This window comes from Buteo buteo, chromosome 9, assembly GCF_964188355.1.
Source record: "Buteo buteo chromosome 9, bButBut1.hap1.1, whole genome shotgun sequence".
In the NCBI taxonomy this organism is placed as follows: Eukaryota; Metazoa; Chordata; class Aves; order Accipitriformes; family Accipitridae; genus Buteo; species Buteo buteo.
In genome coordinates, this window is record NC_134179.1 from 3,127,138 (window position 1) to 3,155,041 (window position 27,904).

At 40.7% G+C, this 27,904-nt stretch overlaps 1 protein-coding gene across 5 annotated transcripts in view; it reads left to right on the plus strand.

Annotated features, from left to right (window-relative positions):
* The window catches only part of ARHGAP32 (Rho GTPase activating protein 32), a 258,382-nt gene that overhangs the window by 42,383 nt on the left and 188,095 nt on the right, over positions 1–27,904 (plus strand). For 2 of the 5 annotated variants that reach the window (XM_075034897.1, XM_075034898.1), the window contains exon 1: positions 26,554–26,732. The exons of 1 other annotated variant lie outside the window; for it this stretch is intronic. In XM_075034897.1, coding sequence (XP_074890998.1) covers positions 26,620–26,732 — 113 coding nt within the window. In that variant the 5' untranslated portion in view covers positions 26,554–26,619. 2 more of the 5 variants (XM_075034902.1, XM_075034900.1) reach the window with 2 other exon arrangements.

Below are 27,904 nucleotides of genomic sequence, written 5' to 3' on the forward strand. Positions count from 1 at the left end.
GGGGTCATACAGCTGTTCCTGCCCTGTGTTGTCTCTCATAAGAATCTTCTCTTTTGGCTTGTCTGTACTTGCAGTGTGTTGGAAGTTGACTTATTCTGTAAATTAACAGAGCTTTGTGCTTTTTTTGTGCACATCCTCTGGCATTTTATGGCACATCCTAGTAGTTTTGCTGGCATGGAGTTCAACCCAGAGCTAAGCAGGTGTGGATGCTTTGGAGCCGAAACTTCTTATAGTTCTGCAGTACTTGTCTGCTAATATCTTATACTTCACTGATGGCTACCTGGACTGCATTTGTGTGCTTGTGTGTTCTTCTTAGCTTCATGATTATTTTGGCTGGACGTTGCCTTTTTTGTTTAAATGCTGGAATGAATTCAAAGCCTTTCTCTTAAACACCCTGCAAGATAGAAGTTGCATGTGCCTTTGCTGTATTTATTCATTCGACTGTGGTGCTAGGAACTAGCTTTCCTCTGAAAAAGATTATTTTCCTGATTTAGAACAAAATTTTCCTGGAAGCCAAATGCAAAACAGGTGCAATTTAAATTGCAGAGAGGCAAAAAAAGTTCTGTCTGGGCTGTAGTAATGATGACTACGCAGGGAAAGTTAATGCTTCCAAGTACTCCTAACCCTGTTTTTTACATCATTAGTGACTATCTATGTTCTGTCAACTTGCAGTTACTTTATCTGAAGTTTGTCAAGTCAGAATGGTGTCTTATTGCTTTTATTGTATCTCCTCTACTTGAATGTCATCTCATCTACTAATTATTAATTCCATTTCCAACACTCTTTCCATCCCTCATCTGTTTTCTGGCTTGCCAAGACAGCACTGCAAAACTATCAGACTTGCTTTCCATTTGCAGTTATTGCAGCTTAGTTCACAGCCAGCCTTTGCAGTATTAGTCAGGAAAACTTCTGGCGCAAGTCTGATGCTGAATTTTGAAGCAGATGTGGCTATCTTCATTGAAGGGATGTGTTGGAGTGAAATACAGTGGGTGTTTTTTATGCAGGTGCTGATAGAGATAAGGGCACTGGGAGTGGTTGTTTTTTTTTTTGCTTTCCTTCCTTACAAAAGATTTCATGGGCTTATTATTCTTTGCTCCACAAACTGTCTGTTTCAAAAGTTACCAGAGAAATAAAAATTTCAAACAAAGGAGGGATACAAAGCATAAGAAATGTCATTTCAGTAACAGATTGGAGGTGTAGGGCAGAAAGATTTATCCATTTGGAAATGTACGGTATGCCGAGGTCTAATTAAAATCAATGTAGTTTTCTTGTTTTTCTTTCTCCTGTTGACTATAAAAGGGATTTTGTGATAACTCACCTTCACGGACAGAGAAAATTTTGTAGCATAGATAAGAGTGTCTGGGAGGGAGAAAAAAAGGAAGGCCTGCATATAAATGAGTAAGAAGTTATTCTTGTGGTTTTTTTCCTAGGGGAATGTCTGAATTAGTTTCTGAAACAGAACTTCTATTTATCTTCACTCCTGGGATTTTGTGTGACACTGGGGGTGGCACTGGAAAGGAAGGCTAGAAACAGTTGTGTTTTCTCAAGTAAGGAAATAGGAGAGAAGAGAATGGGAGACTGAAAATAAGTACGTGTCTCGCCAGTGTTGGGGATCTCATTTGAACTTACACAAACTTGTGTTTTATGTAACGGCAAAATTCTTGTTTTAATCATGTGCTCGTCATTCCAAGATAAGTAAAGTAGGGAAATTATAATTAGGCCTCCTCGTAGATGAAATGAGGACAAAGGAAAAAAAGTGGCATGCTGAATTTCATATGAGGGTTTAATGGCAGTTAAGATTACGGGTGGAATCTTCTGTTTCTGTCCCAGAGATAAGCTTATGAGCTCTACGCTTGGTTAATGTTACTTTTTTTCTCTGTAGGTGTCACAGTAAGTTTGAGCTAGTGGCCAGGAGAGTGCTGCTGCATCCAGAATCACTCACTCGGCCCATACCTCACTTTTTCCCTATTACCAAGCACCCCGTAAGGGAAGATTGCTGGGGAAGACCTGCAGGTTAGCTGAGTAACCTGGTGAGCCTTACGTCGATTTACAGGCTGGAGGTAAAGGGCTTTTTTTCTTTCAAGTGTAGGGAAAGGGGGGCTACAGGAGAGCCTGTTTTGAGGTGAGTAGTGCGCAGGGAGCTTATGGAGATGAAGAAGCTTAGAAGAGCAATGAAGTGTGTAGCCATGTAGGGTTTTGGCAACTGAATGTTTTGTTTCAGTTTCTTCTTTAGTACTCTCTTCCTTAGGTAACTCAATGCATCTATTCTTGTAATGTCTGCAAAAAGTTTTTAAGACTGTGTTACAAAGCAAAACCAAATTCTGAAATATAAGAGTCTCAGCACTAAGAAAACATATTTTAAAACATGCATTTTTATTAGAGTTTTTCAGACTACAGAATCACATTTTGTCCTTGTGCTAAGGCTTGAGATGGTGCAAAAGCCTCTTTAAAATGTTTACCTTGGAGCTGTGTTAGAAAGAATATTATATAGACCTGATGTATAGTGTATTTTTGTCTGTTGTTTTAACTTAAAAATGAGTTTCTGACGTTTTTAACATTAGAAATTGCCCTGCTTTAAGGTTTTGGGTTTTGGTTTGGTTTTTTTTTTTTCTTTTTTTTTAGCAAGCCAGTTCATGTATTAAATCTGTACAAATTACAGTTAATTATAGTCAACTCAGAGCGAGGCCTAAAATAGGTCACATGCTGTTTGGAATAAAAGGCACTGAAAATGATTAAATCTGTTTTGTTGGGCCTGAAATATGTCCTGAGGTGTTTCATCCTCCCCTGGCTGCTGTTCTTCCATTTTGTTCTTGTCTGCCACGGTGGGCCTGCTTGCTGGACAATGAAGTGACAAGGTTCCTAGTAAAGGAAAGAAGTGGTGTATGAAATTGAGTCTTCTGTCTTTAACATGAGAAGCTGAAATCTTTTTTCACTCCATGTCTTTATTTGAGACCAGCTGAAATTCTTCCTAAATGTTTTCACGTTATCTGAATAATGAAGGGGAAGACATGCTATTTACTCTTATAGAAAAGAGCTAACATCGAACTTACTTCATTCCTTTTTTCCCTGGAGTTGCATTTTGGGTCCTGACTTTCAAGGGACTTTCTTCTGCATCCTGTTTGGATGGGATAATGACTGAGCTGCCTTGGTGAGTCAGCAGAATCTGGTTAACCCTCTCCCAGCACAGCTAACGCCAGCTAGGGGTGTAGTGATTTTTTTGTTTATAAGTGATGCACAATCCTTGGCTGCTTGTTGTGCTTCATAGGAATTACTGCTTTATGCCAATTTTTTTTAATTATTCTAAATGCTATTAAATTAATTACATTAAAACAACTTCACCAGTGACCTTGAGCAAAAGTTATTTCCAGCAGTGTATCTTCTGCATTTATGTACTGACTTAATTAATGCCTGCACGCTTCCTCAGGTTCAGTGATTCTGCATCAACTATTTTTTAACTTACCTGCATGTATGTCCTTTATGGGAACTAGTTATTATTTTAATTGTATGCAAGAATATGTATGCATCTACATTTTTTTGAGCATTATTGCAGTAGGTACTCGTAAAATTGTCTGCCAATAAAAATATGACATCTACAAAGCTACACGCAAGGTAGACGCTTACCTGCAGATATACCCAAGAAGTTGTTTTGAAAGCAGCTGCACTTTGAAAATAGCTGTGTGGACTTGGGTTTATTCATTCTGTTTCCTGACCAAGCGTATGTGCAGTGTAAGTAGAAGGTTTTGGTTTTTTTTTTTTTCCTTGCACAAACCTGGGAGCTCTGTAAACCCAACTGTCTTTTCCTCCTGTTCTCTCCTCTGTCACTAACCCCAATTTCTGCATAATCGTTGGTAACAGAGACTGGTTGAGCCAACTTGCATGTTCAGGTAAGCCTGAGACTTAGAAGTCTGTCCTCAGCGAGTACTGCAGCCCTCACGTTGTTCCCAGTGGGTTAGCTGTTGGTAAGTAATTGAAGTAAGTAGGCAGTTCTGTTGACCCGGTTTTGTAACTAAAGTAATGAGGTATATCTGACCTTGTACGGCTTTCAGGAGCTATGCTGTTGAGCAGAAGGGTGTTTATGTTGAGTTATTTTTAAGGATAAAGCTGTGCTTCAGAAATTGTCCTTTCCTAAGAAGTACTTTTTAATACAGTTCAAGATCCACACGCAGGAAGCTAAAGAAGGTGCCCCGTGTAGCAGTCAGTCTTTAACTTGCAGCTGACGTGAACTAATATGGTACGTGAGGCCTTGAGCATCCTGACTGTAGAGGGTTGAATTTCTCCCAGTAACGATCACCGTAAGTATGATGTTAGTGTTCTTTAGATTTGCACATACATGGCTAGCAGTATGGAGCAGCTTTTGATCTGTATCTCAAGTCACAGAAGAGGTTAGGGTGCAACTTAAATTAAGAGTGCTGTCTGCCTTTAAATGATATTGGGAAATCTACATTATGAAAAGTAAAACACTGGAGCATTGAGGTCATTCTACTTCAAATTTTATTGAAAACTCACCAACTACAAAATGTGTTTGTTTTCCCTTGGCCGACATCACTGAAGATGGAGAAGGCTCTACATACTCAATGTGACTATGGAGTGTTAGTTCCTGAACAGTTCTGCCTTACACTTTAATGACCCCTGCTGATTGGGCTTCTATTGTTGTTTGCCTTGTCTTTCCAGTAGGGCTATTATGCTTCCTAATTGATCATACCTTAACAAGCTAAGCTTGGAGGAAAAAAGAAGGCTTGAGCAGTTGAATTCTCCTTGCCATAGGAACTGGTTGACATAATGAGATAGTTGATGATGTCATTCTGTTAAAGCTTCAAAAAATATTGATAATGATTTCCCATCCTTGAATAGTTCAGTCTGGGGCCTTTTTATTTTCAACTTGTGTATTTTGCAGCTGTCACTTAGTAGGATCTCTGAGGGAAGGAAAGCGATTAGAACATTTTAGATTTAAATTTCTAGCACTGTTAAGTCTGTTAAGGTTCTCTCAGTCCAACAGGACTATACAAGCATGGAGTTGAGCTTTGCAAGGGCTGCTTGCGCATGCCTCACTGTAAACCCATGAGGAATTCTTAGTGAATTTGGTAAGGGGCTACATTGTGGTTACAGGTAGCCACATGTCTACATTTTTGCAAGAGGAGAGCAAAAATATATAGTCCCTGTTTACTTGAGGGTAGGTCGAGAGGCCAGTCCTGCAAATCATTTCTCATTGTAGTCACTTCTGTATGGAAAATTTTGTAGGAGATTGTGTCCAGCTTTTTCTACTCTTCAACTTTTCTGTTTCCTTACACTGTTCTTTGAACTTCTAATGCTGTAGGCCACAGAGACATTTTGTGCAGAATATAATCTTAGAAAAGAACACTTGATGAAGCAACTTGTGGAAGAGAAATACTCCCTGTAAAAGGAAATCATTCATGGCTTTTAGCTCTTTAAAAACCCATCTTAACACTCCTGCTGGGTTCCTTTCACTGTAAAGTAATGCAGAGGATTAGTCAGCATCATCTAATTAGGCAGCAGCAAAGCAAAAATTTTGTTTAACCGACTCTGCCCTGATTCAGTTTCCATTCATAGGACTTGCCCATTGAAACCAAATGCAATAAGGACATCTTATTGATGGCATTTGAAATGTCAGAGTGAGTGTGAGGTGAGGCATACTTAAATGAGTTTTGCACCTGAGGAGGAAATTCAAGGTCATCCTGTGCAGTTTCTGTACCAAAACAGTCTTCCTGTGTTCTGTGTGAGTCTGCAGGTAGCTGGAGTACCTCCTGGTTTCTTAATAGCTGTGGTGATTTGAGATCTTTAATTCTGCTCCATCCTTCTGAAAAGGATGGGAATGAAAGAGCTGCTGGAGAGCCTTTCCTTTCCATTCCTATAAATCTGGGCTGCTTTGGTGTCCTTATTGGATTGTCTTGTGATGTAACTGTGGCTGGATACCCTTAAAAAAAAAAAAAAAAAAAAAAAAAAGCTTAGCAACAGTATCTGGCAGGCCTGAAACAGAAGAGCTTGTCTTGGATTCTTCTAGGGTAGGCTTATGGTAGAGTCTGAGGATCCAAGAAAACTGTATTTTACGACACAACACACAGAGACCAGGAGAAATGGCTTATATTTAGGAGGTTTGTCTTGGCCCTTCACTTCCCAGAAGCACTTCAGCACATACTTAACTGCACGTAGACCTACATGTTATGTGCTGAACAGCCTTCTCTGACTTTGGACCTCACTGAGGAATGCTGATATTTCAGTTCATGTTTGTGTATGAGGACAAGCTGGATTTTACTTCTTTCACAGTGGTTCACATAAGATTACTTACAGCTGAGGCATTTGGGAAGAACAACTCAGCCTTTTCTGAGCAGAGATTATTACTGTTAAGTTTTGCCAATTGGGGCATTAGGTCTGCATGAAGGAAGAAATTGATCTTTTTGTACTGAGCTTTAAAATAAACAAAAAAGCAATCCATTTTTTTTCTTATTGGAACAAGGGATTTTTATGAGCATGCAGTTGAGACCATACACTTTTAAACAAAAGACATTGCTGTAGATGGTATATCATCTAAAATTAACTGAAATAGCTGGGATGTGGTAGAGGACAGGATAAGAGTTTTTTGCTTTATTCTGTCAGAAGTGCTTACTGCTTTCTAGTGGGAAGTGATGTTCTTTATCAAATTAGTCTGGTTGCTGGTATTGATAATGAATCAGTAAATCGTTCCTAAGCCATTATGACTTTTTGTGACTCCCAGTTTCAATGTAGGTCCTTGAACCTGCACCCACAAGCAGTCTTCTGGGGAAGGAAGGACATGTACCCAAGGAGATTGATTACTTTAACTGGAATGTCCATTTCAGTGGCTGTGAGTCTGTCTGGCTGTTCTGACCCTGTTACACAGATGAGAAAAGAGATAAAATATCCTCCTTCTTGTGCAGTTGATGAGAAGCTCTTACGAGGACAGAGCTGTTAGGAAGTGAAGACTGGGTGACTTTGGTGACAAGGTGGCTGCAGCCTTGGAACAGTTTTGCCTAGCTGAAGGGGATGAGTTGTAGCGGAGAGGAAGCATGTGGACGGAGTTCCAGGGAACTGAGAGAAGGAAGCAGCGAGGAGTGAGCTAAATAACAAAACAAAGTAGAATTTGAAGAAGTGACAGAAATCCGATTCCTTTTTACCTTTAGGCATTGTAGAAAGACTGAATCTGGAGAAGTTATTTTTCCCTGCTTCCCACACCCCCTCAGGAACACCATCTGCAAAATATTTCTCTTCTACAGTCTATGGAGTACCAAGGTAGATTAAAGCCTGTTTTTCCCAGACTTTAGATGAGAGATCTCTAGGGACATGTGTGCCTAACCTTCCAGCCAAGCTTCACTGCTTTATTCCTTATTTTTCTTATTTTAAAGGAATGTCCTCAATATAACAATAAAAGCAACATAACAATTCACTTAAGGGACTACAGTAAAAGAAATAACTGTTTAACTTGTCTGACCATTTAAGACACTTTGGAAATGATGCTCTGCGTGCAGATGATGTCTTGGATCTTCTTATTCCTGATGCTGTTGCTGTGTTAGGCATATGGCAGTGTCACGTGGAATCAGGATGACAGTTTCTGGTCTAGCAGTTCGCCTCTGCTCACCTGAGACCCCCATGTTGATTTTGAACATTCTGAACCTTGAATATCGCATTGTCTTTACAGTCTGGTCAACGTTTTGGGATGAACTTCAGGGAGAGATCTTATTTCCACAATATTTTTTCCTTGTTATTGTTTTTATGGTTTTTTTTTAAGAGAAAGTAGAAGAGGTACATTGTCTGAGGCAGTTCTAAGGTGAGTCACGTCTATATAAATAGAATTGCTGAGCACATTGGATAAGCTGCAGTGTGCAGAGGACAAAAATGCTTCAGAGGGAGGAAAGCCACCTTGTTAAAATGATCACGTAATTGTAAATGCCTGTCCTTTAAGACTGCCACCAAGGGTACCTGCCACATCATTTTTTCATCCCCCCCCCCCCCCCCCCCCCCTTCAAGTGCAGGTTCATTTTAAATTGTAATTAATGCATTTGTTAGACTATTGAAGTTTCAGCAGAAAGCATAAGGGGTGGAGACAGCTGCAATACACATGTGGGTGCTGCACACGTGCTTTTCTGTACTGGGAGTGAAAGCGTGTCCTTTCCTCGTTGGAGCTGATGCAGGGATTGGAACATCATTTATGCCTTGTTCCTTCACTCGTGATAAGTTTGAAAGTCTGTGTTTTTATTTTCTCCAGTTTCCAGTGATTTGCGGTATAGATGGAACATGATGACAGTGCTTGACTTCATTGGGAATACTGTCTGCAAAACAGACACCTGGAGGTGTTTGGTGCCAGTTCAGTTAGGGGTTATTTGAGAAGAGAGAGCCTCTTCTTTTGCACTGAAGCTTAGGATACTGGGAAGAGCTCAGCAAATCGGCTTTCTAGAGGCCTCAGTTGGACTCTTCCAAAACGGAGGGACCCCCTAGATGTCATTGTAAAACTAAGTTTGCCCGAAAATTAGGATGCGGACCGCTTTATGTGCATAGTTCCTAATGTAGCGTAGTTGAGCCCACTATGGTATGTAGCCAGTTGAAATCCCATGATGATGGAATCTGTATAATTCTTGATGTAATGTTTAAGTTTTTGTGTCCTTTTTTAATTTGTCACTCAGTCTTTATTGCAGTCATCTTGGACATACATTGGCATAAAGCAGGCTAGTTCTTATGGAAAAAGTAAGGAGGATTGAGGACAGTGGAAATCTAGACCAGAATTAGATCTTAACTCATTTCCTAGAGTAGGTTTTGCAGAAATGCCCAGTGCGTACCGATGATGCATATACAGTTCCTTTTCTCAAAGGCTTTACTTGCTCAAAGTCAGCTGCTTCCACGTGATCTGCCAAGGTTTTGTTGTCAGCCGTTCCTCCCTGATCACTGGAAAAATTGATTGGTGTGATGTGAGTAACTAAGGGCTCTGAAAAATCCTGCTCTTGCCTTCGCAAATTGCTGTTCGTGGACTAACGAACGAAGCATGGGAATCTGACAGAGACATGCTTGTTCAGGAAGTCAGACACAAAGGATTTAAGTGAATCCAGTGAAACTGAATTGGGCAGAAGGAGTCCCAGAGTTTAGTCAAAAGTAAGGTGTCCCACTACCGCTACCCCAGAGTGGTTTGATGTTACATCAAATCTATTCTAGCTGCAGGTTGCCTCTTTTTTCCCTAGCCGCTTTCCTTCCATACGTTATGCCAGGCTGGGTGAATTGTTAACAGGTCTTGAAAGTCTGTAAGCCTGTTTGCCTCAAAAATCTGATCAAGGGAGGAACAGAGGTATTGTTTCCTTTTCCTCATTTTCAAAAAAAGAGAAGCATGTCTTAGTATTGTTGGGTTCCCTTTGTTTTTTTAAGTAGGCCAGTACTAAAAATGGAAGTTAAGATCCCAGAAATTTCTTTTGATTAGCTGCAAGTTTGAAGAACTATGTGCAAAGGAGAAAGTGGGGGAACATAGGCTACTGAGGATGCTGCAAAATACTGAAATAATATATCTGTATACTCAGATGCCACATAATGCAAGAATGCACGACTCCAAGGCAAACATGAAAAAGAAATTACAGTCTCTCAGTAATACACAGTGGGGTTTTTTTCTGTATAACTTTATTGGATTTTTCTTTTTTTGCTTGGCTTATGTTAAAAAGGCATTTCAAGCTTCTGTTTGAATGCATGGGTTGTATATATTTCTTAAATTCATCAGCCTTTCTGTAAAGAAGTATTGGGAGAAGAGCTATGTTTTCTCCTTTTTGCAAGTTCTTGAAGGTTATTGTTTTGAAGTAAGTGTTCCTCTCCCCCTTCCTTCTTCCTTTGTTTTCTTTTTTTTTCTGTAGGAGTGTTATGATACTCAATGATGATAACAATATATGGAATTTTACAGAAACTAATTTGAAAACTTGTGTAATTTTTTTAGATTGTCACATGCGTTGTGACACACTGAGGAGAAATTTTTAAGGAGGCCATTGCTGGCTTAAAAATTCAAGAGGATTCTTTAAAAACAAAACCAAAAATTCCAAACCCCTTGCATCTTTTATATTTATTCTAAGTTGATCAAGCCACAAGAAAAAGCTGAACCCTTCCAACATCAAATATAGGTTTTGCTTTTGTTGTCAACATGAGTACGTTTGGCATGAAAACCAAAGAGGCGAAGTTTATATGGTAGCAATAACTTCTGGAGGACCAGAGCAGGAATTCAATCTATTTGATTATGACCAAAAATGTGATAGGAAAAAATTCTCCAGAATGTTACTGAGTTTTGTAGTATTCTCATATATAGCCCACCTTAAAGGGCAAAATTAAGTACTGAATCACTTGGCAGGAAATCCTTAAAGGTTTTTAATATGAGAACAAATCTGTGGATAAATAGGCGATTAGCTTGTGTTGTATGCACAGAAATCCAGTCATGTCAAGGATAACATTTGCATTGGTCTGCTTTAAAAGCTTTAGTTAAGATAAAAGAAAAATCCTGTGCCAGTAGCATGGGACCTGTAACATGAATGAAACCAACAAGGCTGATGCATTGTTTTAGCTTGTGTGTATAGCATTTTGTGCATTTCTTTGTGCATCTTCTTCCTGAAGAAAAACACTGCCTGGCACGACTTGAGTGAAAAAGGTTTTCTAGCCAGCTCCAAGAATGCAGTGCTTTCATTGTGATCCGAAATGCGCTTTTTGTGCATTGTTCTAGCAGGCATATAGTTTGACTTCTGCACTGAAGCCAAAACTTGAATAAAAGTCTTGTAGTGGCTTGAAGTAAAAGAACTATCTTTCAATCTCTGAAGTTGTGTCAGACGTTATTTTTTGTTGCCCTGGGAACGTTCTTGGAGTTGGTGTTGTTATAGACAGGCTATATTTCTGAAAGCATCAAATCTGTCAGGTTTGTCTGCTGTGTAGGAACTTAGATCGGGAATATTTGTAGCCATTTTCCTTCACTTTTTTTCCTCCTGTCTATGATAGTAAAATTATGCCAAGTGATTTTTATTTGACCTTCTTTGCAATAAATATTTCTGTGCCTTTTCTGCTTTGGAAGCAATATATTGGGAAATCATTTGGTAATTGTGCATTGGGATTGAGATTACTGAGGAGCATAGCTGTTACTTGTTTGAAACTTCTGCCTAAAGATTTATTTGGAAACATTATTTTTTTGTCCCTAGTTTGCCCAATGGATATCTTTTTAATTGACCTCACCTTTTGAAAATTGTATTCAAAGCTTGAAATGTAAGTTCTGTTACTACATGATATTTCAGTTTGCTAGCATGTAGTTAGTTTAGAATTAACACGGTAATATTAGCTCTTGTGCTGTGTTGCCGTGCTGCAACCAAGCAAAGGCCTGGTCACTCAGAGATGCTGAAATCATTTCTACTGGCCTTATTGCTACAGACTGAAAAATTTTTTAAGGCTTTATTCAGTTAGATTTGTTTATGAAAAGAAAAAGAAGGCTTCTGGACGAACAAAGCGTAAAAGTATCACCAGGTTTACTGTTCTGTTAAATTGAGAGGCACCATTTAAAAGGCGGCAATTCAGAAGCTGTAATGAAGGGTCAGTATGTTGGTCAACATATACTCTGGGAGAGGGAACTTGGCATAGAAGCGATAAGGAAGGAAAAAGCATTTGGAGGTAATGGTTTATAAAGTTGTGTGGGTTTTGCACCAAGTAAAGCTGCCCAGTTGCTTTTTTCCATAAATTACGGTGTTTCAGCATGCCCAACCTTTTCTTTCTGGAGTCTGCTCTGCATTTAGAAGCGAGTTTTTTTTCTTGCGTCTCTAATTTCCACCATAGTTTGGTTTGGTTCTTGGGTTGGTTTCTCCCCCCACCCCCAGTACCTGCAGTTATGTAGCCTGTTGTTCTATCAAGCCTGTTGGCAGACCTGTCCAAGGAGGGTTTCTCAAGAAGACATTAATGTTGTGGCTTGCCATGTTCTGGTCTGTGTGCATGTGAAGGAACGATGGGAGGTCCAGCAGCTGAGAACACAGCCGCTGTGCTCAAACACAAAAGCCATTCTTACTAAAAAAACTTTTTCTCAGTGTTTGGCATTTTCATATTTTTGAGTATTGTAGGTTACCTTGTCACCGGAGGGGGGAAGGAGGGAGGCAACAAGAGGAAAACTTGGCAATAATATTCTTTAAATCTTTATTAAAGCCACTTGTAGTAAAACTATTAATATTTTTAGAAACACTTTCCCTGAGCAACTGTCACTTTCAACACTCATTTTTCTAGTCAAAAAGGCATTTCAAGTCCATTTCGTTTTCATAATTTTCATTTAAATGCAGTCCCTTGAACTATACAAGTGATAATCGGATACACAATTTACTACTTCTGGAATGCTGGGTGTTTGGCACTAACAGAATTTGAATTAAATCAGCTATGAGTTCTCCCATTTGATCTGTAAAAGACATGTCTGCAAGCTTTTCTTTAGTGATTTAAAATTATGGGGATGGTCTTGATTTAATTTGCAAATATCAGGCCTTCTCATAGGTAAGCCTAAGTTATATATTTAAAGCAAATCCATAAACAAAAGCTTATCATCTGGAGAGCTTGTAGTGACCATTAGAAGCCTGAAAAATAGTTCAGTGTGTAACTGGGGTGCAATGCATCAGTAGAGCTTAAGTTTTCTTTATTTTAGAATATCTTGATTTCTAGAAAGCTTAAAAAAATTTTACAATAAAAAATGCTTTTGTAAAATTATTCTGTGTTTTCCAGATAATAAACAGAGGGTGCACAGAAAAGGATATTGCTGCCGCTGCAAATTTGAGACCCTTTGCAGAGGCATCAACTTTGGCACCAGTTCTGGTTTACTGTCGCAGCTGTTAAAGCATGAAATTGTCAGAAACATCCAAGTAATAAACTTGTGTGCTTGTGTGCTTGAAATCTCTGTGGTGCTTCCCAGAGATTCATCCCTTAGGAGTTCTTCACAGTGTTTGTTTTCATGCTGGAAATATGAACATATTTAACAGTTGCATAATAGTGCAGTACATGTTTCAAAGATATTTATAAACAAGTTTCATAATGTTTCCCTGATGGAGTGGTCACCTCTTGCTTATGGGGTATTGGTGACAGTGGTTATATTCTAATGATTGCTTTTGATACGCAGCTCTCTGAATCAGAGTCTGTCTTTGTGTTGGTACAGCACTCTGCGCAGCAGGAGCTTCTAGCTAGTTCTGTAGCAGTATTGTAAAATAATTGGTTTTCCAACTTTTTCTTCGGTGTGTCCTACAGCAAACACAAAAGGAGCATGTGACTCCTCCACTCTGAGTTTTTGTTGCCCAGACTTTGTTTCATACAGTAAATATCAATCTGCTTGTTTAGGTTTTAAGATATATTTATTTTGGGGCGGGGGGGAGGTGACAGTTTTCATTTGGTGCTTTTATTTATATTTAAAGACCAGTCTCCTAATTCTTATTGTGGCAACTGTACACTCTTCTTATAAAAATACTCATCTGTAAATATTGATTATGATAACTTCTTTGCACCAAATTACAGCCTGCCTATGCCAGGGCATGATTCACCTCCTAGTGTGTGGCAGTTGTCACCCAGGAGTCTGGCACTCGTGTTTCTTTTTATAGATTTGACTCGAACATAGTGATTTTTATTTTTTTTCCCTTCCATTCCTCTTACAGAAATTGTGAGTCCCTGGACATCTTAAAAGCCACATATGGATTGTTGAGGCTTAAAAGTGACAGCCTGTTCCTCCTTGAAAGAAATCAGAAGAGTTGTGCCTGAACGTTCACCTGTGTGATTGAACAAATAGGCACAACAACGAGTGACTCCAAATTATCGGTGCCCTTTGTATTCCCCTGGGAACGCGCCTGGGTTCACATGGCCGTGGCCCTAACCTGCCGTACCATGACCCTGTGCAGGCGCTGTGGGAAATCCTGTCCTACTCACAGTAGCAAGTGCTGCTGTTTGGCAGGGGAGCCTTGCAGTGGGGGCTCCTGTTCTTCCTCCCCTCCCAAAGCTGCTTAGTAGTACGGCTACCTCATTTTGCAAGCAAAATTCCCAGTCCTTAGTGTTGCGCTGAAAGAGTGGTGTAGTTGATTTAATGTCCTTCTTGCACCGTTGTCCCCCTTAAAATGCAGTTAGGGGCAAGCTGAGTCTGTTTCATGCAGCTGTGGTTGATGTCAATACAAGTATCTGCTGTTGGAGGTCTGCTCTTCAGCTGCCCTGTGGTTTACTGCAGAAGACTACGTGTTTCTCTGATGATGCGTAATGTGCTATCCTGCTAGGCTATTTAAAGTCATGTTATATTTGGTTTGAGTTAGACACTTATGTCCTTTCATAGTCTATGAAAAAAATGTTACTTGTTTCATTTATATTAGTGTTCAGAGGTGAGATTAAAGGGCTTATTTTGGCTCTAACAAAATGTGCAGGAGACTGCAAAGTCTGGGCCCACGTGATGATTTCTTCTTGCTGCTTTATTGAGAAAGAGAAACCTGTATTGGTGAACCAGCATGGACTGTGAGAGATGGGGAAACAGAACTGGTACTTAGGAGACCCTGAGTGAAATCCCACAGTAATTCACCGAGTGTGCTCAGGCAAGTCATTTAATTCCCCATCCCTTTGTTTCTCCTCTGGCTTTTCTGTGCAAACTCTTCAGTTTTGTGGATGTTTGTGCTGGGACTATGGCGTTGGATCTATGCTGGGACTCCTAGACACTATTGCAATTAACTTTCATTGAATGAAAAAAAAGTGGGTTTATTTGTTTTTCTTTTTAAGCGGTCTTTAATGATAGTAAGAACTCAAGCACTAGTATCTTCTCCTGTTTTTTTTTTTTTTTTCTTATTTACTAACATATTGTTCGATAGTTGTAGCACACCTGAAGTTTTGTAGCTGTTGAACAGTCATGTCCATGGAATAGATGCTGGAAGACTGGAGATCTGTTTAAAATAACTTGCAATGAATGTCTAAGAAATCCTGTCCCTGTGACCCCAAAAGACTAGGGTGTAAGCCTTGAGCCACGGTTGCACAGGTAGTGTGCTTTTCAGGAAAATGTTGTATTTAGCAGGTTATGCTAGGTTCCTTCTCTTTAATTTGTGAAGAACTTGATTTATGCCAACAGCAGTTCTTTATGAAATAATGAAAGCAAGTTTGTGAACCGAAAGAGAGGTCAGTCTAACCAGTGAGTTGGCTTTAGGGAGAATGTTGCTTTCCCATACGTGGGATGTTACAAAGGATATAAACAACAGCGTTGTCCTCTCTTTAGCTGAATTTGTCTGTAGTCTTCCCTGCTGCCACCCCCCTCTTCCCCCCATCCTTTCAAGCTCTGTCAACAAGCCTGTAATTTCACACAGTGAATGAGATGTGTTTTTAAAAAGCCGTGCAAGACCACTTCTCTTAAGCTGGAGCAAGGCAGGCAACAGGATAGTAGGCAACAGTGGAGCATCCTCACACAGTCCTCATCTTATAACTGCGTGAGGGTCTCGAAGAATCACTTGTGAACTTCAGGTTGTTGAACCTAGCTCTAGTGGTTTAAGGAGTTACCCGTTAAATCTGTGATAATTAACATCTAGGGGGGGAAAGGAGCGGTAATATTTGTAAACATCCCACCTTTTTGCTGAATGAAGTAAGTCCAGTATATGTTTAAAAAAAAGTATTAAGCATTGCATGTGCGTAAAACACTGTTTTTACCTGTAAACAGATAATCAACTACTACATTTTATGAATATGTACTACAAAAGGCTGTACTTAACAAGTAAAAAACAGGCCTGCTGCAGAAGTTTGAGCATGAAGACAAAAAGCTCATGAAATCCCCGTTTTGTTCCAATTACCGAGAAAATGCTTTAAATCTATTTTCCAGTTTGTGTTTAATTTTAGTTACCTGTGGATTTGTGGATGCTTCTAAATGTTACCTTGTGGAGATGGGAGAGACTGGGTCTGTTTGCTTTTTAACTGCTGGTTTTACACCTTGTGTGCTCATTACATTCTTGAAACTTAATGAGGAAGCAACTTTTTAGCCTAGTGGGGGCAATTTCCAGTTGTCTGTTTAAATCTTTACTATTGTGTTTTCAGGAATGGTGGTTCAGAGGCCGGGTGGCCAGGGGCGTTAAAGTCTTGAAGTGCAAAACATCAGAGGCTGTGCTCTGGCAACTCTCTGGGATAAATTACCACTGAACTACTTCCAAGATGCATCTCCGCCCCCCCCCCCCCCCTTTTTTTTTCAGGGAAATTTTTGGTGCATTTTACAGCTCGTTAAACACATGCGCTAGAAAAATAAGTTCTCATATTGCCTTTCCCATCAAACCCATACCCTGGTGCATTAGGTGTTCTGCATGTTGGGCCTGGAAAGCAGGGCAGTAATATCCTTTTCTGTATGTCCTTTTCCCCTGACCATAGCGCTTTTATGTTTTCTTGCTGTAACGTGCACCCAAGCTTCTTGGATTGATGTTCTCCATGCAAAACTAATGAAAAATTTGCTAAAAGATTCCCCAAGCTCTTTTGCAATCTTCTTTTATTTTCTTATGGTGCTGCTTAGGTTTATTATAGTTTAAAACATTTAGATTATACCCATAAGGAAAGCAATTAACAAAAATCTGTGCATCGATGGATTGTAATGAGAGAAAATTAGATTTGTCTTTCATCTTCTTTTCTTCCCGTTTGAGAAAAAGAAAAAAAGTGTAATCTCTTCTTCATGTTCAAAACAGCCATTTTATTCTCATTTAACTCTGTTCTGTGTTAAAAAGCTTTAAGTGGTGTTTAAAAAAAAAAAATCCCAGAAGCTGTTCTTTGAGAAAATAAAGAATGTGTTTTTAAACAGAAAACATTTATGTCCAGCTTTTAACAAAACCAGTGATTTTTCATGAAAAGATTATAATAAAAATGTATACTGTGTTTTGTTTGTGTACTCTTCTATCAATGGTAGCCAGAATTAATCCTTACCTTCGAACATGAGGAGACTTGCTGAAGCTTAGAGCTAGAGTGGCTTTCCTTGGGGGTAGGAGTAGCATTTTTTGCTTTGCAACATTTGTATTATGTCATGTGTGTAAGGTACATTTCCATTCCTTATCCACTTCTCCAATGTTTAAAAAACAAATAAAACCCAGTAGCAGCAAACTGTTTCTCTGTCAGTGGGATCTTGGTGATGTCGTCTTTCTAGATGTAGAATGAATGTAGTTAGTGAAAGACATCTTGAATGACAGTTTCCATGAATGTTACTTTAAGCCTCACAAACCAGAATATTCATGTGTCTATCATGTGGGAATGTAGGAGAAGTTGCAGATATAGAACTTGGGACTGATCAAATAATCTCCCTGCCGGCAAAGATAAACACTATCCTCGTGCAATGAGAAGTTTCAGCCTTATTTTGAAAGATCATGCATATTCTGCTTCTTTCATTTTGTTTGTTTGTGTCCTTTCTGTTGAGCAGACACCTTCTGCAAAGCACAGGCTGAAGTGTGGCCTCAGCCCTTCTTTATCTGGCCCTTACTATCATAGCTGGTACCACACCTGATTTATTTGGAGTGTTCCAGCTAGTTATACTTGCAAGTAATTGAGTCCTGCCAGTGCTGGGAGCAGAGCACAGCCTCTTCCAGAAGATTGTGAACACTTCTATCCGTACTGCTGTGTTTTCCCCTCACTTTTCTTAGCTGCTTGACTTTTGTGCAACTCCGGCCCTTTACAAGGCCATAATGGTGACATCCTAGGTAGGATTAAGCAGGCTCCCTAGCTGTTCAAGTAATTCTTGAGCTTCTAGCATAGCTTCTTCATTGCTTTCATTTTTTTTACCTGCCAAAAGCCCTATTATCTTTAAGCAGTTGGAAAAAAGCCTTGTATAAAGGTGAGTGCCCAATTTGAGATGACCTGCTTGATGCTGGTTAACCCACGAGCTTTAAATACAGGTTTAATACCAACAATGCTGAAGTGTTTCCTCTCCCAGTCCTCACTCCTACCCTGCGGTGCAGAACTGTCTGGCTTTTATGTGAGACTTTCAGCTGACTCCTTCCTCCTGTTCGTCCTGCAGCCAGACTTGTTTCTCACACTGTGACAGCACCATGCCCTTCAGCAGTCCCAGTTGATGTAACTGGATCTCTTTCACCTCTTAAGCTTCCAAACTTGCTGCAGAGCAGGGGAGAAACTGTGGCCTGTGTTGTGCCTGGAGAAGGAATGCTTAGCATAGCCATTTTTTAGGGGGGGGGGGGGAAATTATCTCTATCTACAGCATAATAATGTGTCCCATGTCTGGATAAATTACATGACTAAACTTCTCCCCTGTTATGTGAACTGACACATGACATTTGCTGTGTCTTGTTAACACTGGTGGTGGGCAGGTGCAAAAGTGAGTTTGCAGGATTCTTAGTAGTAAACGCTTACTGGTGGTGGTGGTAGACCGAGTCCCTTGTTGTAAGCAGCAAGCCTGGTGGGAGATGAAGTCCTGTACTTTTTTCAAGCGTTCTTGGTGAGGTTCTGGTATCAAGGAAGAAGGACTTGTGTTAAGACCACTGGATACTTGCCTTAACTTTGGCTGGATTTTGTTAGCATTTTATTTGTCCATAAAAGATCTTGGCCTAAAATGTTGGTTTAGGGACAGCAGAAGGACGTTGCTAAAAACTGAAACCAAACAGTACTCCTCGACTTTCTCCAACCCTTCTCCATAAGTTTAACAATTGCAAGACTCACTTGAAAAGAAGAGACTGATTTTTTTTTTTTTCTTTCTGTTTTTTCATTGTGTCAGGATAAAGGAGTTTCTTGCACAGAAACACTTGGGAAAGGGGAAACTGGACATTTTATGATGATGAAGGAATGAAAGCATGGAAAAAAGAATATGGATAAGGGGTTGTGGAAGGACTGAAATAACAGCAGGACGGTGAAAGATGTGAGTGGGAAGGTAATAAGGTGGAGAGCAGGAAACATGAAGGATGAGAACTTGAAAAAGAGAATGCAGTTGGGTAAGAACCTGGTAAAGCAAAGCAATGAGAAGAGATGTGAATAGCAGGGTAAAGTGGAAGTTAAGTGAGCTTTGTGGTTTGGCTCATTGGATGTGGCTTAAGACAGACTTTAGACTCTAGTGGAGGAGGAACTATTCTGAAAATGTCCTTTTACAATATGAGAGCAAGGGAGATGTTATGAAGAGTCATTTAAAGATGCCTTCATGCTGCAATAGAGTCCATGCAGAATCCAGCTTCAGTCAGTGAAGCTTCATGCAGGCTTCACTAAGGCTTACCACCTGAGGTGTGGTAGCCTGACTTCATTATCAGTCATTAATCACTAATCTCTAAAGAAGTAGGACACTGTGTTTTATGGGTAAATGTGAAGAACCTGGCATGACACTTAATCCAAGCTCTGAGAGGTTACACAGACATCTTTGGTAATTTTTGAGTAATCATTCACCTTCTGTCTTTTCCGGCTCTCTGCTATTCACAGTGAGCAATATCCTTTACTAGCGAGGTGCTTGGATGAAGTACTTGAATGCTGAGTGTAGAAAACAAAGGTGTAACTGCCTTCACATGATTAGAAAGAGTAGAACAGAGAGAACCTACAGATGGGGATACCTAAACCACAGTATTTGCAAACTTTAATGCCTGAACAGGCAAAACTATAGGCCTGTTTCAGAGAGGGTCAGTCAGAATGAAAGGAGAATTATGACTGTGGTAAGCACAGGCAGTAATAGAGTAGACAAAAATTCTGCTCTCCTTCTCTCCTTGCAACTGTCTTGGGGGATATTTTAATTGAAAGCTTTCATCCAGGAGGGTACTGAGGTGAGATAGAGGCAGAATTATTACCAGAATTACTACAGTGTATTCCTCTGAGTCAAATCATGGTTGGCTAATATAAGAAACAGAGCAGCATATTGCTAGCTTTATGCCTGGGGAAAAAAGAAAACTAGAGTCCTTTGTATGATTGTGTATTTAGATACTGGGTGCCTGACAGCTACATGATAGCTGCTTAATGGAATTCCCACCTCTCCAAGATGGAAAGCTTGCTGGTATGCAAGCATGGAGTTAGATCACTCCTGCTGCAGAGGATGGACTGTATGATCTCATTAGAAATCTTTATGCAGCCGTAGGTGAACTGGTCTGATGGCCTGGACTATCAACAGTGCTAAGAGTTGACATGGGTTTTCAGCTCATATGACAGAAAAGAGGATCAACTTGTGTGTGAAGAGTAGCCGGTTGAAAAGGGACTTTAGGAAATGTGGAGTGATGCTCAGAAATGAGAGGGATGGACAGTTGGGGGAAGCATTTGAAATTTTTCAACTACTGTGCAATCTTCTGGGGTTATAGGTACATGGATGCTCAAAACACTTCCAGGGTGTTCTTTCTGGTTCCTTGTTACTGCTAACCTCTTGCACTGGAGAAAAAGTTGCTCCCTTAAGTGCTCTTTGGGGGCCATGAAGCTGTTATCTTTGATGGCTTTGACCTGATTGCTGTGAAATGTGCCTGTGCCGATTGCCATTTAATCTGTTCCCCTATTACTCAAACCCTACGATTGCAGACTTGGCCACCTTCCACCACGGAATGTCTCAAACTGTGGCTCTCCTTCACCGCCTAGGCAGTCCATTTGCATCATCAAACTTCAATGAAAAGACAGTGTTGCACTCTTCCCCAGGAGTTTTAAGGGTGGCAGAGTTCTTTACAGTAGTGTCAGGTGCCCAACCACCTTCTCTTTTCGTTCAGCCTGCCTCTGTTTCTCTCTGCTACTGAATCTGCTTCTGTGTTCTCTGAGCCTGGAGAAACCCCAAACCTGTGTGTGGAAATTACTGTGCTTGCTTTCTTCTCTCGTGTGTCTGTTCCCTATCCCTCAGGACTTTTTCTTGTCCTAGTAGTTTATCTTGCATTTTGTGTAGGCTCATGAGAAACAGGTTTTGAACTCCTGATCCAAAAATGAAGTGGAAACAAGTCCAAGGCACAAACTACTCCTGAGCAGCTGTGAGGCTGATGATCTATTTCTACATAGCTAACTTCTGAAGATGTAAATAGTTAACAAAGCTCGCTGTTACTTTTGTAACGCAGAGTTCTCTTCTTCCATGTCCAAGACACATTTGGGGGAAATATGTTTTAAGTACGTGCTCCCTCCCCTGCCATGTTCCTCGTTTGCTAGAGGGCAGGTGCCTGAGGTATTGACAGTGCTGAATACGAGCAGGTGGATTGCCCAGACACACCTTGGACACAGCATTGCAAAGCATCTCTACAAGCATAAACTTGTACTGAGCAGCAGCTTGCTCAGACTGTTTGACAGAGGAAGAAAAGCAGTGTGGGAATACTGAAATTAGTCATCTAGTTCAGCGTCTGCTTCATGAGGCTGTTTCTCTTTGGAGTAAGGTTTCACTAACAATAAGTTGCAGGGAGTACCTATTTTTTCTACTCCTGGCAGGGATTCCACCAGTGAAGATTATGGTTCACGACTTAAAAACGGGTGCCACGTGTCCCATGCAGGATTAGAGCGAGGTAGCTGCTCCTTACCTTCCTCTTCATGTGCCGTTTCTAGTCAAGCTGAAGTATAAGCATCCTATTGTAGTTTTACGCTTGTACTTTCTGTAGTACACCATTCAGATAAGAAAGGATTTAAAAGTTTTCAGTGTGGGTTCGACGGTGGATGTGTCAGTCTTTACTGCATTAGTGCTGTGCAGAAGTGTCATAAAACATGTCATGCTGTGCAGATGCTGCCGGTCTTTGCACCTGCGTTATGAGTGATGGCTCAACCTGGTCTTGCGTTTGGCGAGGGGGCGGGCAGGTAGGACACTGTCTATTCCGCGTGCTTGCTTGGCATCTCTACCTGTGGTGATGAATGTTCCTTTAATAGCCTGTGTTGTGACAAAAATTGTATTTGACACCTTTTAAAAAAAGGCTTGGTTGGGAGTTGAAGGTGTTCCATGTTATGTAGCCAGTGTGAGAGGAGGTTGTTCTCTACAGCTCAGTCACCCTCTTGCAGTCCTGATCTGAGGTATTTGCAGGGCTGGGTTTTTCACTGAGATCCTAAATTGTTTCTCCTCTTCTCCTTCCCCTGATTCCACATACACGTATACGCTGCAGTTTATTTATAGAGAAATCAGTAATATACCTGCAGTCTATACCAAGGAATTCAGCATGGTAATAACTGTCATGGAGATGTAATAATACATAGCCGTATAAATGGCCTTTGAAGATGATTAATTGTGGAGGTGTGCAGTAGTGGCAATAGCCTTGTTTTTTAAGTAGAGCCTTGAGCATAGTTCTTGTACGGGAGAATGTGCAGGAATGCAAACTCCCTTTTGGTCAGGGATTGGAAGGTGTGTGCTGCAGCCTGCTTAGCATTTACGTTGTCTTCATGGGGAAGGCACGGCTTAAACCAGCCCTTCAGAAATTCATTTAACTTTAACCGTACAAAAGGAGCGTCTGATGTGGTGAGGAGTTGAAAGGCTTTTACATATGTTTTGTCAGTCAGAAATTGCAGTCTGGTTTTCTCTTTCTTGTGTTGTGATTCACTGAGTCCTTCCGGTATAAAAAAAACCCACCAACAACATTTTTCATATAACATGAGATTGAACAGGCTATGAATGAGAAGGCAAATGTCTTGTCATATGCTTCAGTAGAGAGCAGTTTGTGACCTATGTCATCAATTAGCAATGAAATAGTTCTCATCTTGGGCTAGCAGCAAGATTTTCTCTTAAATATTTTAGTTTCTTGATTCCAGCTGCCCAGTTGGTCTTCATGTTTCCTGAACTTGCTTCAGTGAGTATTGAGCAATGCCTTAGCTAAAATTGTGCTTGCAATATATATTGCTTCAAGTGGTTTATTAAAAAATATATATATCTCAACATTAAAATATTTTCCTATTAAATTCATTTGCTGTTGGAATCAAAAGCATTCCTACATTATCTTGTCGTGCATACATTATTAATTGCAATCCATTTTTAATTGAATGAAAAAGTATCCTAAGAGGAACGGAGGAAGGCTGTCTTGCAGCATCCTCGCTCTTTCTTTGTCTAGATAACCTCAAGCCATCGAAGAGGGTTAAATTTAAAATCCACTTGCTTGCCATTTTATCTTTTTAAATGGAACAGCGTATAAACTCAGAGAAACTATTGAAGGAGAAGTGAATGTATTGGCAGAGGTGACAAGTGGTATTCAAGTTGGATAATCTTCTTCTTTAAGTGGTTGACAGAAGTTCCTGTTAGTACAGAGTTGTCTGAAACAGGAGTTCTTGTTGCAGTTTCCTGAAGTTTATCTAGGTAGTAGAAAGCTAAATCATTATGTAAATCTAATTATCATTCTTGTGAGCTATGTCAACCTGGAACTTAGTAAGTTGGTCATGAGTGCAACTGTGTCATAAAGAAGCTTTCCAGATTGGAGATTTGTTCTTAAATTTGATTCTGCACTACCCTCTGTTACCCCAAGGATTAAGAGATAAAATGTTTCCAAGCTCATTGCTAATTTAACAGCAAATTGGAGCTTGCAGTTAGTGATATCATTCTGCTCTGTTCTCCTAATTAAAAAAACAAAAAACCCCCAACAATTTGGGTCAAAATTTTAATTTTGTTTTGCTATTATTATGATAATTTAAGCCCTAAATAAAGATAAAGTGTAGCTGACTGGAGACCAGATCTTGTCTGCATTAGAAAAATGATCCATTACTGTCAAAACTTGTCCCAGCAGAACTAATCAAGCTCACGTGCAGTAAAGCTGCGTTAGTTTACATCAAACCGTAGCACAGTTTTGAGCCTGGTCTTCTAAGAGATGTCTTAAAGACCTTTTTAAAATGTGACACTTATGTGCACAGTAGTGTGTCTTAATAACTAGTGAACTCGTGTTAGCTGTGAAACAAAATACTTACTATTGTTTGACTATAGAATCCAGAGCCCTGGTCCTGAAAAAAAGCTGTGCTGTACTGAAAAACGTACAAATAAAATACAAGAGAGAGTCTCTGGCCTTGGTGAATTTACAGTCAAAGTGCAAGACGACAGGTAGTATCTGAAAGATGGAGAGCTGAAAGGAAGAGTTGGAGATGGTATCTCTTAGCATGGCTGGCAGTGGTAATGTCATAGAAGCATGAAAAACAACAGCAGAGCATATTCTTCTGCTGTGCCCCCAACACCTGGATGCCGTTGGTAATGGATATGCTAAACTTCTGTGCGCTAGTAAATGCATCTTCTCTGTCATACTAATTGGTTCCAGTTAGTTGGCAAGAGTCTGTTTTGGAGCTGTACAGTAAATACATTTGCTTAAATTTTTCACCACAGCTACTTCTGCTCTGCTGTTAAGCACAGTAGTAAACCTTAAGCTATAACAGATGCAGTGTGGACAGTATTTGTTGAGTTTTTATGCTTTATCACTTTATAAAATGACAGCTTTGTTTTTGCTTTATGTTTGTTACTGTTTTGTTCAGCTTGGATTAAACACTCTGATCAGTTGGATCAGCTATGGAGCTGGGTTTTAGCTTCAGTCTTTTAAGTAGAGGGTTGTCCTCTTTCTGTGGTTACCTTAGGGTGCAGCAAAGTATTTTATTGTAGTACAGCTGGGTGGTGAATTTCCACAGGTTTTCTCACCTTTGTGTTCTCATTAATGTCAGTGGTTTGGGGTCCCGGACCAGCGCGGAGTTCTGTTCCTGGCTCCGTCCCCATCGCCTTGTGCAAACCCCTTCACTCTTGCGGTGTGCTTCTGTTTTCTCCTGTCGTGAAGTTTGACTGTAGTTGAATTAATTTACCCACTCAAGTCAGAGAGGTCAAAACCACAAGTTGAGGGATCTAGTCCCTGAGATGAACCCAACCAACGTACTTTGCTCTCTGCCACAGGGAACTGCAGGTGGGGGTGGTCGAGGGGGAAGGAAGAGTGTTGTAATAGTTCCTGAAGCCCAGCAGCTACTGATGCAAAGTCAGAATAGGTTTTTTTCTAAATAGGCATGTTGTTTCCTATTCAGTTCTTCTATCTTTAGCTTGTCCCATTCCTGCATGTCCGTTTTGGTGAAACAAAGGAAAATTAGCATTGGGAGAAAGGGATTTAGAAACAATCATTAGGCTTTCTAGGCACAGAACGGGTATAACCTGTTTGACTTTGCTCACACTTTGCCAAGCTTGCATCTTCCCCTTCTCCTGTAAGTGCTGAACTAATGGTTGGCACCACTGACTCCTTATGCGTTAGGTCTAATTAACAAGGTTATTGTCACTCAGTTATACAGCGTTTAGCAAACAACCTTGATCCAACCATTTAAAACTAAAAAAAAGAACAGAGTTGTACCGACTGTTTTGTATAATTTGGGATTGTGTAGCCTCTTCTGCTGAATTTTAAACAAAAAAAGTGGTTTTATTTCACAAATCTTTTGTCTTTCTAAACGTGGTATCTGACTGAGTCCAAAGAGCACAGAGTCAGTATTTCACACACTCAAAATCTTCACTTACAGCTGATAACCAAGAACATCTTCAGCAGTCCTGCTGAGTTGAAAGGAACTATGTGCAAAAATCAGGTACCTTTAGACTGGGTGTTGAGTTTCCACGGACTGTGTCCGGGCGGTATCTAATATTGTCAGTTACAAATTACAGCGTGCATGTTTGAGCTAGAGCTTCAGCAAATAGTAGCGGTAATAATAATACAAAAAAACGGGGGCCATTTTACAGAAGTGAGAATAGCTCTGCATTTTTGCGCCAACACGGAAAGATTAAAATGACTTGATCAAGGTCACGCAGCAAGCTAATGGCAAAGCCAGGACTGGAAGCCAGTCATCCATCATCTGAGCTTTCCTCTTTATTTTCTAGACCTCACTGCCTCTTATGGGTATCTAATCATCTAGCCTGCTGCAGTGGTGGTCTGATGAAAGACTTCAGTCTTTTAATGGGATTTGAAAGTTGGGTAATAAGACTTACTTCCTATTTACGGTTTAGCGTATAAACCAGAAAACATAATACCGGTTTTTACACAGCTCCTTTTAAAACTGGCTGCGTAAACACGGAAATGAATAAAGCCTTGCACGTCTCCTCTGGGAACCCAGTAAATATTACCCTGTTTTCAAGAAGGAGGAGGCAGAACAGCAAATACATTAATGTAATATATCCAAGGTTACGCAGTTGGCAGGACTGGGAACAGGGTCCTGCTTTTATGCCTCTTACTGGTCACTTGCATCGGAGTTGCTGAAGTTTTATTTAGGGGTAAAACCACCCAGAGCAGGTAAGGACCTCCCCGCATGGATCCGAGGGCCAGGGGAGGAGGTGCGCAGGACAAAGAAATTCCTTTTCCTCCCTCCGGCTCGGAAAGGGTTACAGCTGAAATCCCTGTAACAGCCTCAGGAAAACATGAATCAGTGCTAGCGAGGGGAGGTGGAATGGGAGCCCAGCATCGCGAGCTCGTTTTGTGCTTTTCGCTTATATACACCTTTCCGGGGGGGGGGTTCAATCCAGCGTTTCGGGAGGGTCTGGGCAGAGCCGACGTTTGAGCCGGGCAGTGATGGGAAGCAGATCGTGTTAATGTGCCGTGTCGGTGAAGAGGAGGCTGGGCGCGTTTGTGTTCTGGGGTGGGGAGGACGGGAGAAGGCGGGGGGGGGGGACCCAACCTCAGCCCTTTCTCCTCGCCTCCTCCCCCGCTCCCCTCCGCCGGCCTCCAGCCAGCTGCTCCTGCAGAGCCAGCGGGTGAGTGTGCGAGTGTGCAAGCGCGTGTGCGAGTGTGCAAGCGCGTGTGCGAGTGTGCAAGCGCGTGTGCGCGCAACATGGAGGGAGGGACCGGAGCTGCTGCTGCTGCTGCCGCCTTTACCAGTATCTATACGGCAGCTTTCACTGCGGGAACGATAGGAGCTGGAAGCAATCTTGATGAAGCTGAAAGGTCAGTACTATCAATAAATCACCCGCAGATAAATGCTCCTCGGAGATGCTTTCTTCCCCCCTCACCGCCACCCCCCCCCTTTAACCCTCTTTTCTCAGAAACGGAGTATTCAGATGTTACCGTATCTCCAAGGAATGCAATTGTTTCCCAATTGGTCGTAGCCAGCGATGTCTAATAAAAATGTAGAGCATGATTTGAAAAGGCAAGCGTGTCATTTTCATATAGCAAATGTAACTTCATTTTAATTTTTAGCGTATTTTTAAGCATAGGTATACGGCTGTGTATCTTTTAAGTGGTTGAGTATTTGAATGGAGAAAGGTTAATTACCTTCTTCAGTCAGATTACACTATGTAGGTTACACTAGCATATAGAAAGCAGACAAAGTATAATTTTGCATCCCGTTCTTCATGTGATAGTGCTCCTTGAGGCATTTTCGGGTGAAGTGTGTAGAATGTGGTTATTAGCGTGACTGAAACTTGCATTTTTTTTTAATCAAAAATGTGATATATCCTGTCCGTTGCAGAGTAGAGCACATACTCTGTACTTTGGCTGTGTGAAAACAGCAATAGTCACAAGGGTTCTGTGCTGAGCGTTTTTTTTTTTTTTTTTTTTTCCTTTCTAATGGATAACTAAGTGCTGTTGATATGGTATGGCTTTAGGAGCAATAGTTCTGGAGGGCCAGGTTATCCTGTAGTTAAAATTCTTGTGGAGTGAGACAGTGCTGATTATCTTCATGGCAAATCGTCTCCTTCACCCTAGGCTTGGATTTGTACTGTGGCTGATAGGAAATAAGCCTAGTGCTGTTGCAGTTCAATTGGGATTTTCTACTTCAGGGCTGAGAGTGCATAAATGTTTACTGGTGAAAAAAAGGAGGGAGTTGGGGAAGCAGTATAATTTAAAACTTGCTGTCTTGGGCATGCCGTTACCACCTACCTGGTTTACAGATCAAGGCTGTTTCTACCAAACTACAAGTTATTTATGAACATAGCTGCCGGAAGCTGGAGACACGGGTTCTTATTTCACTGTATAATACATTATCAACAAAGTCTTGATAATTTATGCTAACTCCACCCACTTCAGCTCACACTGCCAGAAACCAAAGGAGACTAGCTCCTACCAGCACTGCAAAATTTCTCTGAATTTGTCTGCGTTTTCTTTCTTTCTTTCTTGAA